Source organism: Procambarus clarkii, chromosome 3, assembly GCF_040958095.1.
Source record: "Procambarus clarkii isolate CNS0578487 chromosome 3, FALCON_Pclarkii_2.0, whole genome shotgun sequence".
NCBI classification, from domain to species: domain Eukaryota; kingdom Metazoa; phylum Arthropoda; class Malacostraca; order Decapoda; family Cambaridae; genus Procambarus; species Procambarus clarkii.
In genome coordinates, this window is record NC_091152.1 from 32,350,376 (window position 1) to 32,364,410 (window position 14,035).

The following is a 14,035-nucleotide window of genomic DNA, read 5'->3' on the forward strand; positions in this document are numbered from 1 at the left end:
CATGCCCAACATACACAACATGGCCAACATTAAAAATCATGCCTAACATTCACAACATGCCCAACATACATAACGTGCCCAACATACACAACATGTCCAACATACATAACGTGCCCAACATACACAACATGTCCAACATACATAACGTGCCCAACATACATAACGTGCCCAACATACACAACATGCCCAACATACACAACATGGCCAACATGAACATTAGTCCTGCCAGTACTGGTGTTGAGTCCTGCCTTCCTCAGTACACATATGATGTAATGTACTGGAGAAGAGTGTTGACACCTTATCTTCCTCTCTCGTCTGACCCTATCTCCTTGTCTCTCTAATTTGGTTCTCACTATTTTATGTTTCCTACCTTTATTAAATTTATTATCCTTCCCTTCTCTGTATATTTTGTTTAGTGTTTCCTTTCAGCTGGGAGGGAGGTTGGTCTGGTTCAGATGTCAGGCTCTATTTTATACACTGACACCTCACTTTACCACCACTCGCGCCTCATAGTCGCTTTTCCCAACTATTTCTAAGTAACCCCTTGATAAGTGTCCTGGATGGCCCGAAACCCAGTCACTCTCTTTCATGTTAATTGTAGAGGTTTGTCTAATGTCAGGCGTTTAGGGCCAGCTTGAGTGAACTTTGCAGGGTGACTGGTGTGAGGCTGTGGCAGGCGGGGGATGGGTCTGACCCCGTTGATGAACTTACTGGAAATGTTGGGGACCCGAGTCAAAACTGTTTTATTATTTTGCAATATTTTCAGATATTTTGGGAACACTAACAAGATGCGAGGCGTGGAAATACATCTAAAGAAAACCTGTGTCTGTCTGTCCACGACTGTGTAACACCAAGTACTTACTTTCACCTTCCACTCTAACACCAGCTCAACAACTGTGGTGCCGGGACACTTGACCCACTACCGTACTTACCAACTCTGCTGAACAGATGTTCATCAATGGAGACAGAAACCTGATTATTATGCCTTAATATATAATACAACTTATACTTAACACAGCCACTACTTCCCCACACACGAGTGTGACTGAACAGAACATACTGGACTAGAGGAAGAGTAGCCCAGTACCTGACAATGACATAGGGACCTTGGAGAATTAATATTTGGAATAATTTATAGAAATTCTTTAATTTACTTACTGAGAATAAGAGGACAACTTCAATCAGAATGGAATGAAGGGACACAGGGAAACTTCCAATACAGCATGAAAATGAGAATTTAATGACAGAATATATTGGGGAAAATTAGCTAAGCACCAAAAATCCCTTAACAAGTCTCTTTATTGATAAAATGACATGTAAATACAATCCTAATACGAGGCAATGGGTGTAACGCTGATTATACATAACCAATGGTAGCACATTACCTTATCTCTGCAATTACCAGCCATGATGTTGAAGGCTCTCTCAAGGTCCTTGCGATCTTCCCAAAGTTGACCTCCAGTACACACTCTAATTTTAAGTTCAACAACCTCCACGTGAAGAATAGCTCTACCCAACATCTATCATAGGTTCCTAGGATCTCTAAACCCCTAAACCCCGCCTATCCTAGTTTAAAGCTAATCATTACAACGTCCAGGCTCTAGGCTTAGTCTAGCCAATCAATGCCATGCACTGCCCACTAGGCCTCCCTGGCTCTCCACCAATGAGCTCCAGGACAGGTTATTGGCTTGTCTGGAAGGGTATGTTAAACTCTCATACATTGCTGGCTTGTTCCCACACCTACATCCACCATCCATCTCGGGAAAACAAGCCTAAGTAACTTGAGACAAGTAGTGTTAAGGTACAAGCTGAATTTACTACCCTTCACTTAACATGTCCATGGCAGGAGACAGAGGGCAGAGAAGAGGATGAGGAGTGGGGGGGGGGGAAGGGGGAAATGGGAGGGGGTTAAGAGGGCTGGAAATGAGAGGGAAGTAGCCAAAAGGGAGGGGGGGGCACTAGTCCAGAGACGGTGTCATCAACCGAGAGAAGCTTAACTACCAGGGGTTTATGGCCGGAGGTGGAGGGAAGGAGAGGAAAGGGGACATGAAACAAGGGGAAGGGTAGAGGGGGAAATGGGAAGGGGACAACGGTTCTCTCCAGTGACCATTACAACTCCCTCTCTCTGATATTAAGAAATTTGTGTGTAAATTGCTTTAAAACATGAATTTCTCATCCTACACGTACTGTAACCATAAAACAAAATAAAAAAATTTGACCAATGTCTCGAATACAAAAAATTATCTAATCCTAATTAAATCCATGCAGTCACCTATGAACTTTAATGGCACCCAATAATGCATGAATTACATAATAACATGAATCAACAATGATACATAAAAATAATGAAGGACGGAAGACTGTCCCGGTGATCCCGGCTGTCCAACTTGCAGCCAGCATCCCTTCAAACTTATCTGTAAGAAAAAAACATCCTATAATTAGCTAAATCACAACACGCCAAGAAATCCGAACTCCACCTGCCAAAGGTTATCGGGGAATACAAACCTTGTTATGCATATGGGAATGTCAAGACCCACAAGCATGGAAACCCACTTCGACCAAGTATCAGCCAGATACCCACACCCACATACAGACTGGCTAAGCAACTCAACTGCCTGCTGACTCCTTATGTGCCTTGTGCTTTTAGCCTGAAGCCTCCGAAGGAATTTGGGAATACCCGCTCTCTATACACTAATGTTATAAATTAAATGGTGGGCTTGCTATGGGGGAACTGGTTCTATTAAGGGGTAAGGGTAGTTAGAATAAAGATGTATCTATTTGGGGAGATCAGTAAGGCCCGGCCCCCATATAAACTAGAAGTAGTGCTGACTACTTGGCTACACAACAAGGTCAGTCTAGGGAATGATCAAGATCTCCTACACAGGAAGAACGATACTCTTATAATTCATGTACTTATTTATTAACCCCTTAACAGCCCCCCATATACATTCACACCAATAACAATAATAATAATAACTTTACCACACTACCTTACGTTAAAAGCCTTGGTCCACATAAGCAGGATACAAGGTTTTACACAGAACACAAGCTAGGGTAAAGCTCTACTATTGAATAACTTGAAGTTAGAGTCAGCTTAGGGTAGGGGACCACGTGGTTCCAATGGGACCCCCTTTAGAACAAGTAGTAATATAAACTCTAAACACACCTACTACACACAAAATATACTACTCTACACATAGAACATTAGTATGCCAGACATGCATAATAACTCAAGGGGTACTTATCTTGAACAAGACACAGAAATAAGGAAACAAAGAGGAAGGGTAGGAGGTTCCTGTCCACACCACGCCAGCTCAGAAAAAGATGGATTCTCAGTCTCCTTCCTTCCAGCTGCCTGCTGCCGGCAGACTGCTCAACTAATCGTACCGCAGTCCTATACCAAGTTTACTCAGGTTTACTTTACAAATGATTAGAGTATTAGTAAACATAGTTGGTGCCTATGTTATTATTTAATAATCAACCCCCAGCTCAGTCTTTAAATGCTCTTTGAGAAACAAGAATAGTCTTACGTCTGGCAGGGAAGATACAAACAATGACGCATAGAGTTGCGTTCAGCTATACTATAGGAAAGTTTAATAACTCAATTTTAACCTCTGGTTTCCACTGAAGAACCCAGGGTCGTAACACCCCTCCCCCCTTCAGAGAAAAAAAAAATGTGACTACTAGATTAGTAGTCATATTTTTTTTGTAAGAGTATACAGAGAATAAAAAGAAAAAATATATGCAAAAAAAAAAATCAATCAAAAACAACAATTTCTCTGCAAGAAAAATACAAAGGAGTTCTCTGAAAGAAAAAAACAACAACAGGGAAGTAAATAATTTGGACACGGAATATTTAATGTCACAGGAGAACCTAAAAAAAAATAACTAAAGCATGACAGTTGGTAAATGGCTTCCTGTGGCCTAGATGAATGTTATTCCTGCAACCTGGACAGAGCGTCGGCCATCATGTTGAGTCGGCCCGGTAGGTGGGTAATGGAAAGATTGAAGTCCTGTAGGTACAACGCCCACCTGAGGATGCGTTTATTCTTACCCTTCATCTGAGTCAGGAAGACTAGTGGGTTTTGGTCCGTGTACACTTCCACTATATTACCTGTGAGGTAAACTTCGAACTTTTTACATGTTAACACTAGCGCCAACGCCTCTTTTTCTACCACTGAATAATTGCGTTGCGCCTTGTCGAATTTCCCAGAGTAATAATATACTGGGTGTTCCACCTGATCATCCCCAGTTTGCAACAACACTGCACCAGCACCCGAGTCAGACGCGTCAACATGAATTTTAAACGGTCGGTCGAACCTTGGACTAGCAAGCACTGGGGCGGAAGCTAAAATCAATTTCAAATTTTTAAATGCCTCTGCACAGTATGATGACCACTTAAATTTGACGGCCTTCCGCAACAAGTCTGTGAGAGGAGTGGCAACACTGGAAAAGTTCTGACAAAAGCGGCGATAGTACGCACACATACCGATAAATCTTTGAACGTTCTTTTTAGACTTTAGCACTGGATACTCCAGAATGGCACTGATTTTATCTTGCCGAGGTAACACTTTTCCTTGGCCCACTTCATAACCTAGGTATGTCACTGTGCCTTGGCCAAAGTGACACTTTTTGCATTTAAGGTTAGATTTGCATTCTTTATAATTGTGAACAACTGGCGTAACCTAGCTATGTGGTCAGCCCAATTACTGTCAAAGAGCACGATACAACCCGTTCTCGCAAATTTAATAAGTCAATATTGACTTATTAAATATGTGCATAGGTGACATACTTAACATAATAGATACCCTTAAAAAGATTCATAGAAAACACCAACCTTACCTAACCTACTTAGTATGTTAAGATTAGCATCTTATTGTTTCGTAATTACAATTATTACCTAACCTATAATAGGTATAGGTTAAGTAATAATTGTAATTACGAAGCAATAAGATGCTTATCTTAAGATACTAACAAGGTTAGGTAAGGTTGGTGTTTTCTATGAATCTTTTTAAGGGTATCTATTATGTTTAGTATATCACCTATGCACGTAGTTAATAAGTCAATATTGACTTTACGAATTTGCGAGAACGAGTTGCACGATATCATCTAAATACGCCCGACAATTTGGCACCTTAGCGAGCAAGGAGTTCATTAGCCTCTGGAATGTGGCAGGGGCATTACGCAAGCTGAAAGGTAACACTTGATACTCAAAAACACCCTCGGGTGTTATGAACGCAGTTAGTTGTTTAGCACGTTCAGTGAGTGGGATTTGATAATACCCCCTCGAGAGGTCGAATTTTGAGACGTACTTGGCGTTTCCCAGCTCGTCGATGCAGTCCTCGAGGAGGGGCAGCGGATAGGCATCCACAATGGTCACCTTGTTGAGCTGCCGATAGTCGGTGCATAATCGCCAGGAGCCATCTGGTTTGGGGACCAAAAGGCAGATGCCTTTGGCTATTTTTGGCTATGCCGGATGAGGCCGTGCTGGAGCAAGAAGTCGACCTCCTTCCGTACGATGGCCTTCTTTTCTGGACTCATCCGATAGGGTTGAAGGCGAATGGGAGTGTAGTCCGTCAACTCGACATCATGGCAAATGGCATCAGTCTGGGTCGGGACCTCCCCGAACAGACTGGAGAATTCATCAAGCAACGACTGCACCTCTTCACTTTGGGCCATCTGCAAATGGGACAGTCCCTCCTCCACAGCATTCACAGAACTAGAATTATTGAAAATGAGATTAGTTGGGTCCCCAGAACAATCATCCCCTCCCTCACTGGAAATGGAAACATTGGTTAGTGCAATGGGCCTGGGGCCCTGGAACTTCTTCAGCCGATTTACATGTACGAGCATTACCTGGTTACGTTTGTCAGAGTGCCTCACTTTGTACGTGAGGTTCCCAGTCTTTTCTGTCACAATGTAGGGGCCTTCGTACTTGTGGGACATAGTGTTCCCTAGTCAAAGCTTTAATACCAGGACAGAGTCGCCAGGCTGAAATACCCATAACTTAGCCGTAGCATCGTTTCGGACTTTCATCTTTTCTTGGGCCTTCCCAAGATACTTTAGTGCAGCCGCCTTGCAGTCCTTGAGTCTCTGGTGGTGTTGCGCAAAAAAAGCCGAACCTTCGGTTAATGTTACGTTCCCTAACAGATTCTCCTGTAACATTTGCAAGGGTCCACGAACTTTATGGCCAAAGACTAACTCAAAAGGAGAACAACCCAGTGAACTTTGTAATCCCTCTCTAGTCGCAAACAAAACATACGGTAAATTCTCATCCCAGAAGGTGAGGGAACTCTCGCACGATGTCTTCAACATCTGCTTCAGAGTTAGATGGAAACTTTCAATTACCCCCTGACTCTGTGGATGGTATGGGCTGGAAACCTTATGAGTTATTCCATGGTCCTTACAAAATTGCTCAAAAATATCAGACTTAAAGTTAGTACCATTGTCAGTTTGCACGACCCGAGGCAGTCCAAAAGTGGAAAAAATTGCAACATACGAGCAACAACAGTTTTTGCTCGGATGTTCCTTACAGCAAAAGCCTCTGGGTAACGAGTAGTGATACACATCATCGTGATTAGGTAAATATTACCAGACTTACTTCTAGGTAATGGTCCAACACAGTCCATTACCACATGAGAAAATGGTTCCTCTGGCACGACAATAGGCCTTAGAGGAGCTTTAGGGGGAGTCTGGTTTGGTTTCCCAACCAGTTGACAAACAATACACGCATTACAAAATTTTGCCACATCGCTTTTCAGCTTGGGCCAGAAAAAATACTTTAAAATTTTGTGATACGTAATATTAATACCTTGATGTCCCCCCATAGGATCATCATGAGCAGCTGCCAAAACTCTTTCTCTATAGCAGGTCGGCAACATAACCTGGTGGACTACCTCCCACTCATTTGACAAGGGAGCACTCTGTGGTCTCCATTTTCTCATCAAAATCCGATCATTGTAGTAGTACCCAGTTGCTGCATCTACAATTTCCTCCATAGAGACGGCTGTCTCATGACAATCTGCAAGAGTGGGGTCAGCTTTCTGTAACTCACTCAAGGAGGCATCTAGGCCTTGGTCAGATGCCATTGGCCGAGGCCCAACAGTGTTCTCCTCCACCTCCCCACTACTCTTGGTAGATGGCGGTGGCAGGCTCTCCACAATGTCCTCGGCCACGTCATCGAGTCGGGCCATGAATGTGTCCGCGAGGTCCACTTGGTTTTCACCACTCGGAAAGTTCCTTGTGTCCTCAGGATTTACCACCTTGGCAAGCACAGGGCTTCCCTTACATTTAAGTCCCATAGACCTGGTCACCGTGCACGCAGGGTACACATTATCCTCTGCGGCGGGTGGATCCAGGCAAACCTTAGGGGTAGGCAACATAATAGGCAGTCTGGAGTCCCCTACCTTATTCCCTGCTAAACCATTACCAACTATTACATCAACATTAGGGAAAGGTAGGTATGAAGTGACTCCAACTGTACAAACACCCTTGTGGAAATCAGATTCCAGGGTAACCTTATGGAGGGGTACTGCTCGAGTATCACTAGTGACACCCTCGACCAGTACCACCTCTCCAGTGTCGAGAGTGTTGGCACCTTGCAACGCACTCTCTAAAATTAAAATCTGGATGGCACCGGTGTCTCGGAAGAACCCTCAGACAAAAGTAGTCTCCCTTTCGATAAGAATGGGGTAAGCAAATCCAACCACTGTGTGTTGGAGGGCAACCCGTTCTCACACAAGACAGTACATATATGACTAGTGCTTAAAGTCAATATGTGGAATGTGATTTAGTACATATGTGATATATTCCCAGTTAACTTTTTTACCAAGGCTCAAACTCTTCCTCACGTACCAATTTACGTCTCACAGTACTCGTCCATCAACGTAGATAGCTGAATAGTCGTGATTGGTTCAATTATAACGAAAATTGTAGTTTTCAGGTCCCACATGGGTTGTGAAATTCACCTACTATTGTCCATGCTCTTATAATATTACAGATCAGCTACATCCTATTGAAGGCTCGTAGTTTTGTTTTGAGAAATATTAGTTGTTCTTAGTAAATTATAATAAGCACAATAAATTATTACATAGAATAAGTGCTTCACCAATCAATATTATATACTATAGTTTGTGCTTTAGAAATCTTTAAAGAATGTTTTGTAGGAACGCTAACAGAAAACGATGTTATGTTGGAATGTATATAGGGTAAACTACTGCAAACAGGATGGTATGGTGTGGATTATTGGAAACTATAGGATTAGGGTCCACTACCACCTGTTAGGTGGGTAAGGGGTCCAATAACACCCGCAGGATGAGTATGGGGGTCACATCCACCCACAGGAATGGTATGGGGATCACTTCCACCCACAGGAAGGGTATGGGATCCAATACCATCCACTGGATGTGTATTGCGTCCACTACCACCGACAGGATGGGTATGGGCTCACAACCACCCACAGGATAGGTATGGGGTCCAATACCACCCACAGGATGAGTATGGGGTCCACTATAACCCACAGGATGGGTATGGGGCTCCAACCACCCACAGAATAAGTATGGGGTACAATAACACCCACTGGATATGTATGGCATCCATTGCCCCCACAGGATGACTATAGGGTACAATATCGCCCACAGGATTAGTATATAGGGTTCACTGTTATGAACCCTATAACCCTATAACCCTGTGGGCATATTCCACTGCCGCCCACAGGGTCGATATGGGGGGGGTCCACTACCGCCCACAGGATCGATAGGGGGTCCACTGCCGCCCACAGGGTCGGTAGGGGGTCCACTGCCGCCCACACGTTCGGTAGGGGTCCACTGCCGCCCACAGGGTCGGTAGGGGGTCCACTGCCGCCCACAGGACCGATAGGGGGTCCACTGCCGCCCACAGGGTCGATAGGGGGTCCCTTACCGCCCACAGGGTCTCTATGAAGTCAACTACCGCCCATAGTGTTTGTATAGTGTCCACTATCGCCCATAGTGTTATTATGGGGTCCACTACCCCTCATAGGGTCGGTATGGGGGTCCATTACTACCCACAGGGTGTGTCTGGGGTCTATTTTGGCAATACTGCTTTTCCAATCTCATTTGTTGTTCAATGTAAAATATTTGTTGCTCGACTTGCAACAATTTATATATATATATATATAGTATAGTGCCTTTGCAATAATGTACCAATGTGTGTATTTTCATAACTCGTTTTAAATTGTTGAAAAATAAATAACTACATTGTGAATGCAAGTCAATGTTTACATGCTAAATCAGAGTTGCCAGATTCCGCTTAAAATAGCAAATTGTGCTTATTTTCAAAGCTTGAGAATTTAGCTTTAAAGTAGTTAAAAAACTACGAATTTCGCAATTTGCTATGTACTTTAGTGTACTATTTTAAAATAAGATTGGTTTTTAAGCTGCAAGTCATATGAATCTCAAAAAAAGTATATTATTAACAATCTTATCTCCATAGTTCACTAGTTTCTGTAAATCAGATCTGGTAACTGTAGGCCAAGTACTGGAAGACTCAAGACACAATGTGTTGAAGCTATTCTCTTTGAAGAAGTCATCTCGACAGGATCTTCCAGCTCCAGCTATAAAACTTCACCAAACATGGATCTACCTAGTACATCAAATGGTAAGGAATTACTAAACTGTACAAAGTTTTATGCTAGAACATTTGTTACAGAATTGTCCCTGTCAGGGACAATTCAGTCCCTATTCTATGTGTACTCCATCACATAGTGACGGAGTATGTGGGAATAATTTTGTTGACACTGTCCATTTTGTCAATTCTACAACAGCAGATAATATGAATTCCCAGAGATATTTGTAACTTGAGATACTTGGTTTGGTTTGGTTAAGTTAGGTTAGGTTAGCCTAACCCAGTAAATCCTCCCCGGCTAGAATATAAACCCCGGACAAAGTGCTCGTGAAATGCCAGGCATTTGCAAATATGAGGATGTGGTTGATTAGATTATATTCTTTTCTATATCATAGATGTTCAATATATGAAAAATATTTTAGACTTAAAAATGGACCCCTGAGGTACTCAACTTAACACATTTCTTCATATTCATTCCCATTTAGTATGACCTTTTGCTCTCTTTGTTTTAACTATTGTTTTGTGCACTTTACAATTTTTTTCATGAACCTGTAATTTCCTTGCTAGTCTTCCATGTGGTACCTTATTAAAGTCTTTAGCATAATCCATGTATACTACATCCACCGGAAGCCCTTTATCTGAGTACCATGTTACCATGTCCCAAAAGTGAGGAGGTTTATTGGCTGGTACATTGTAAGAAAGTATCACAAAGATTACTATGTACATTAAAGTAAAATTTGAGGGTTATCAACATATAAATTGTAGCATAATTTGAGGAATATTTCAAGGTATAATATAGTAAGATATGCATTCAATATAACAATCATGATATAAGGTGATAGCAATGATTACAATGGAAAAGTTGTATGGTTTAGGCACATATATTCTGGCATTGGATTTCATAAGATACAGTGCGAGTTTAATACACTAGTTAGGAAACTATCAAGAAAAAATTTAGGTACTTTTTGGTTTTATTTTTTAAAATGGCAGAAGTTGGACAGTTTTTAAATTTGTTAGCAAGTTAGTTCCATAGACAAGGTCCCTTTATTTGCATAGAGTATTTACACAGAATAACTTTGACTCTGGGGATATCAAAGATATTTATTTCTGGTATTGTGATTCTATTATGGGTTCTATTGCACATGCCCAGCTATGCTTCAAACATTTATTTTGTTGCATTTTCCCAGATAGTGTTATTGTTTAAATATTATTTGCTTTTCAGCTAACATATCTGCGTGGCTGTGGGTATGAATCAATCGTTATCTATTACAAGAAAGGACCAGCACGGGTGACACATGGTATTTTACCAAACAACGTAATACAAGAAGAGGACAAGAAGATCTTCACCACTAACTTCTTTTTGTGTAAGTAGTTCACATAATATATAAATATATCACCACCTATTATTTTTTCTCATATATATATATATATATACATATGTATATATATATATATATATATACATATGTATATATATATATATATATATATATATATATATATATATATATGTATATATATATATATGTATATATATATATATATATATATATATATATATATATATATATATATATATATATATATATATATATATATATATATATATATATATATATATATATATATATAATTTCAATTCAATCATCTCTGTCGTTGATGTATATGGCAAAAAGTGTGTGGCCCAATACAGCACTATGTCTTAACGTAATGGGTCCAAGGGCCCATAAGGTCTCGACAGCATTAAGGGCCCTTTAGCAAACCAGTGTGCTGGTGCCCCTATGACACCCATGACGTCTTTGTATCATTTCAAGTTTGTACATGTACTTCTTAAGATATGGGCACCATACAACTGCTGCATATTCTAGCTTTTGTCTAAAAAAATCATGAACAATTTATTTATTATTTATCCATGAATGCCAGAACTAAACCCTGTGGTACTCCACTCGTGACATTTCTCCAGTCCAATACATTGCCTCTGATTACTGCCCTCATTTTTCTATCAGTTTGAAATTTTTTAATCCATGTTAGAAGCTTACCTGTCACCCCTCCAATATGTTCCAGTTTCCAGAACAAACTCTTATGTGGAATTCTATTGAATGCCTCTTTTAGGTCCAGATAGATGCAGTCAACCCAACCATATCTTTCCTGTAAAATTTCTGCGGCTCGATCATAGTAACTGATTAAATTTGTTACACAGGATCTTCCATTTCAAAATTTTTTATTTTTTATTTTTATTTTTTTCCAGCACGCACAAGGAAGCTTGATGCAGATAAACTTACATTAGGATCAGAAGGTGATAGCGATAATGCCCTGGAAAAAAATCCTGACGAGCTACAAGTGCAGCAGGTGCATAAAGTCCAAAAAGTACCGCAGGTGCAAGAAATTCAACAATTACAAAAAGTTCCGCAGGTGGAACATTTACAAAAAGTTCCGCCGGTGCAACAAGGGCTACCATTAGCAATCCTTCAGAAACAGCAAGAAGTACAAGTAGTAAAATTTGAACCACAGGGAACTACACCAGGAAAACAGTGTAGTAACAACGGAATGGGAATTTTAAAATACCTGAGGAAACAGGTAAAAAAGGACAAACAATAGAAATGGTTCCTTACACATTATTTGGTAGTTTATAGGTATTTTACTTATAATACTTTATATTATGTCTACAGTTTATAATTTAGTTTACAGTTAATTTACTTTTCAACTTCCATATCTTACATGAAGGATTTTTACTGTTTTTCATTTTTAAAACCTTATTAGTATCATTTATAGTTTAGTGTCAATTCACTTATAATACAATATATGGAATAATTTACTAAATTCATTTAACTATAATAAATTTAAATAAACATTTTTACCCCAGGATGAGTTTCAGTCACCCTACCCAAAAAATTAATGTTTCTTTATTACTAATCTTGTGAGAGGTAGCTTATTGTGCAGCCCATACTCATTCTGTGAGTGTTAGTTTATTGTGCACCCCATAGTCATCATGTCACCCAAGCCTGCTGCAGCTGCACCTGAGGGGTGGTGTAGGGAACCATTAGTGTACTATTATGATTTGAGAGAGAGAATGCTCTGTGGACAGAGCATCAATATGGCTTAAGGCATTGAGCTTTGCCTCAAGATGAAGCTTGGGCTGATCTCTGATTTGCTTCTTGGGAGTCTTCATTTACGTGCACCCCATACTCAACCACTTTGTAGTAATTAATTGTGCAACCCATACTCATCCTGTTACCAGTAGTTTGTGCAACCCATACTTATCCTGTGATCCCTATCCCTCTACTTCAAGTCCCTCAAGGGGCGCACGAATTCAGTTTGGCATACTGCATCCTGCCTTCCCATCCCTAGCTACTGACCCATCACAATATTTTATTTTATTTTATTTATATATATACAAGTAGGTACATTGGGGTTGTGAGAATACATTGAATAGTACAGTATTTACAATCTTGTAAAGCCACTAGTATGCGCAGCGTTTCAGGCAGGTCCTTAATCTAACAGATAATTTTAAGTAGGTAATTTCTATCAGAATTGATAAATGATAATAAATACATTGTTTACATACATACATTACAAATACATACATATAAGCTCAAAAGCTTCATTGAAGGTTGTAACAGAACCCATGAGCACCACACCAGAAAAAAATACAGTTTTGATATTCCAAGAATACGACTTAATCAAACTAGAAATGCTCTACAAATCAAGGGACCCAGAATGTGGAATGATCTTCCCAACCATGTTAAAGACTGTACCTCTCTCAACCAGTTTAAGATAAAAACTAAACACTACCTAATAAATTCACTAACCTACCTTACCCCTCTATTGTCAACCCATGTCTGTTATTTTTTTTTTTTTTTTTAATCAACACTGTCAACCTATTGTATTTGTGCTGCTTTTTCAGTCATGTTCCCTCTTTTTTTTATCTTTATTTGTATTTGTTCTCAACACATTTTATTCTTTATGCTCAATTAGTATTAAGTTCTAGATATTAATGTTTTTCCTGCCCGAAACGCGTTGCGTAATAGTGGCTTTAGGCATTGTATGTACTAGCTCTATCTATATATCGATCCATTAATGTAACATTACTTGTATGTATGTACCTTACCTGAATAAACATATTTATTTATTTATTTATTTATTTATACAAGTTTAACTCTGGGGATATCAAAGAGATATTTATTTCTGGTGTGGTGATAATGGGTCCTATTACATCTGTCCAGGAAGAGTTTCAGAGCAGGATTTGCATTTAAGAACAGGGTTTTGTAAATGTAGTTGACACAAGAGAATTTATGGAGTGAGATTATGTTTAGCATGTTTAGGGAGTTAAACAAGGGGGCTGTGTGTTGTCTGAAAGCAGAATTTGATATTATTCTGATAGCAGATTTTTGCTGGGTGATGATGGACTTGAGGTGGTTTGCAGTGGTTGAAC

At 40.1% G+C, this 14,035-nt stretch overlaps 1 protein-coding gene across 1 annotated transcript; it reads left to right on the plus strand.

Annotated features, from left to right (window-relative positions):
- The first annotated feature begins 9,476 nt into the window (after window positions 1–9,476).
- On the plus strand, window positions 9,477–12,465 carry LOC138368212 (uncharacterized). The gene is made up of 3 exons (XM_069330731.1): window positions 9,477–9,636; window positions 10,826–10,967; window positions 11,852–12,465. The coding sequence occupies exons 1-3, from the start codon at window positions 9,634–9,636 to the stop codon at window positions 12,199–12,201; spliced, it is 495 nt and encodes a 164-aa protein (XP_069186832.1). The 5' UTR covers window positions 9,477–9,633; the 3' UTR covers window positions 12,202–12,465.
- Window positions 12,466–14,035: the final 1,570 nt, after the last annotated feature.

Bases quoted from the DNA above. Each gene is read 5' to 3' on its own strand.
- LOC138368212 (XM_069330731.1), top strand. The intron at 10,968-11,851 runs GTAAGTAGTTCA...ATTTTTTTCCAG, and splicing joins CACCACTAACTTCTTTTTGT to CACGCACAAGGAAGCTTGAT.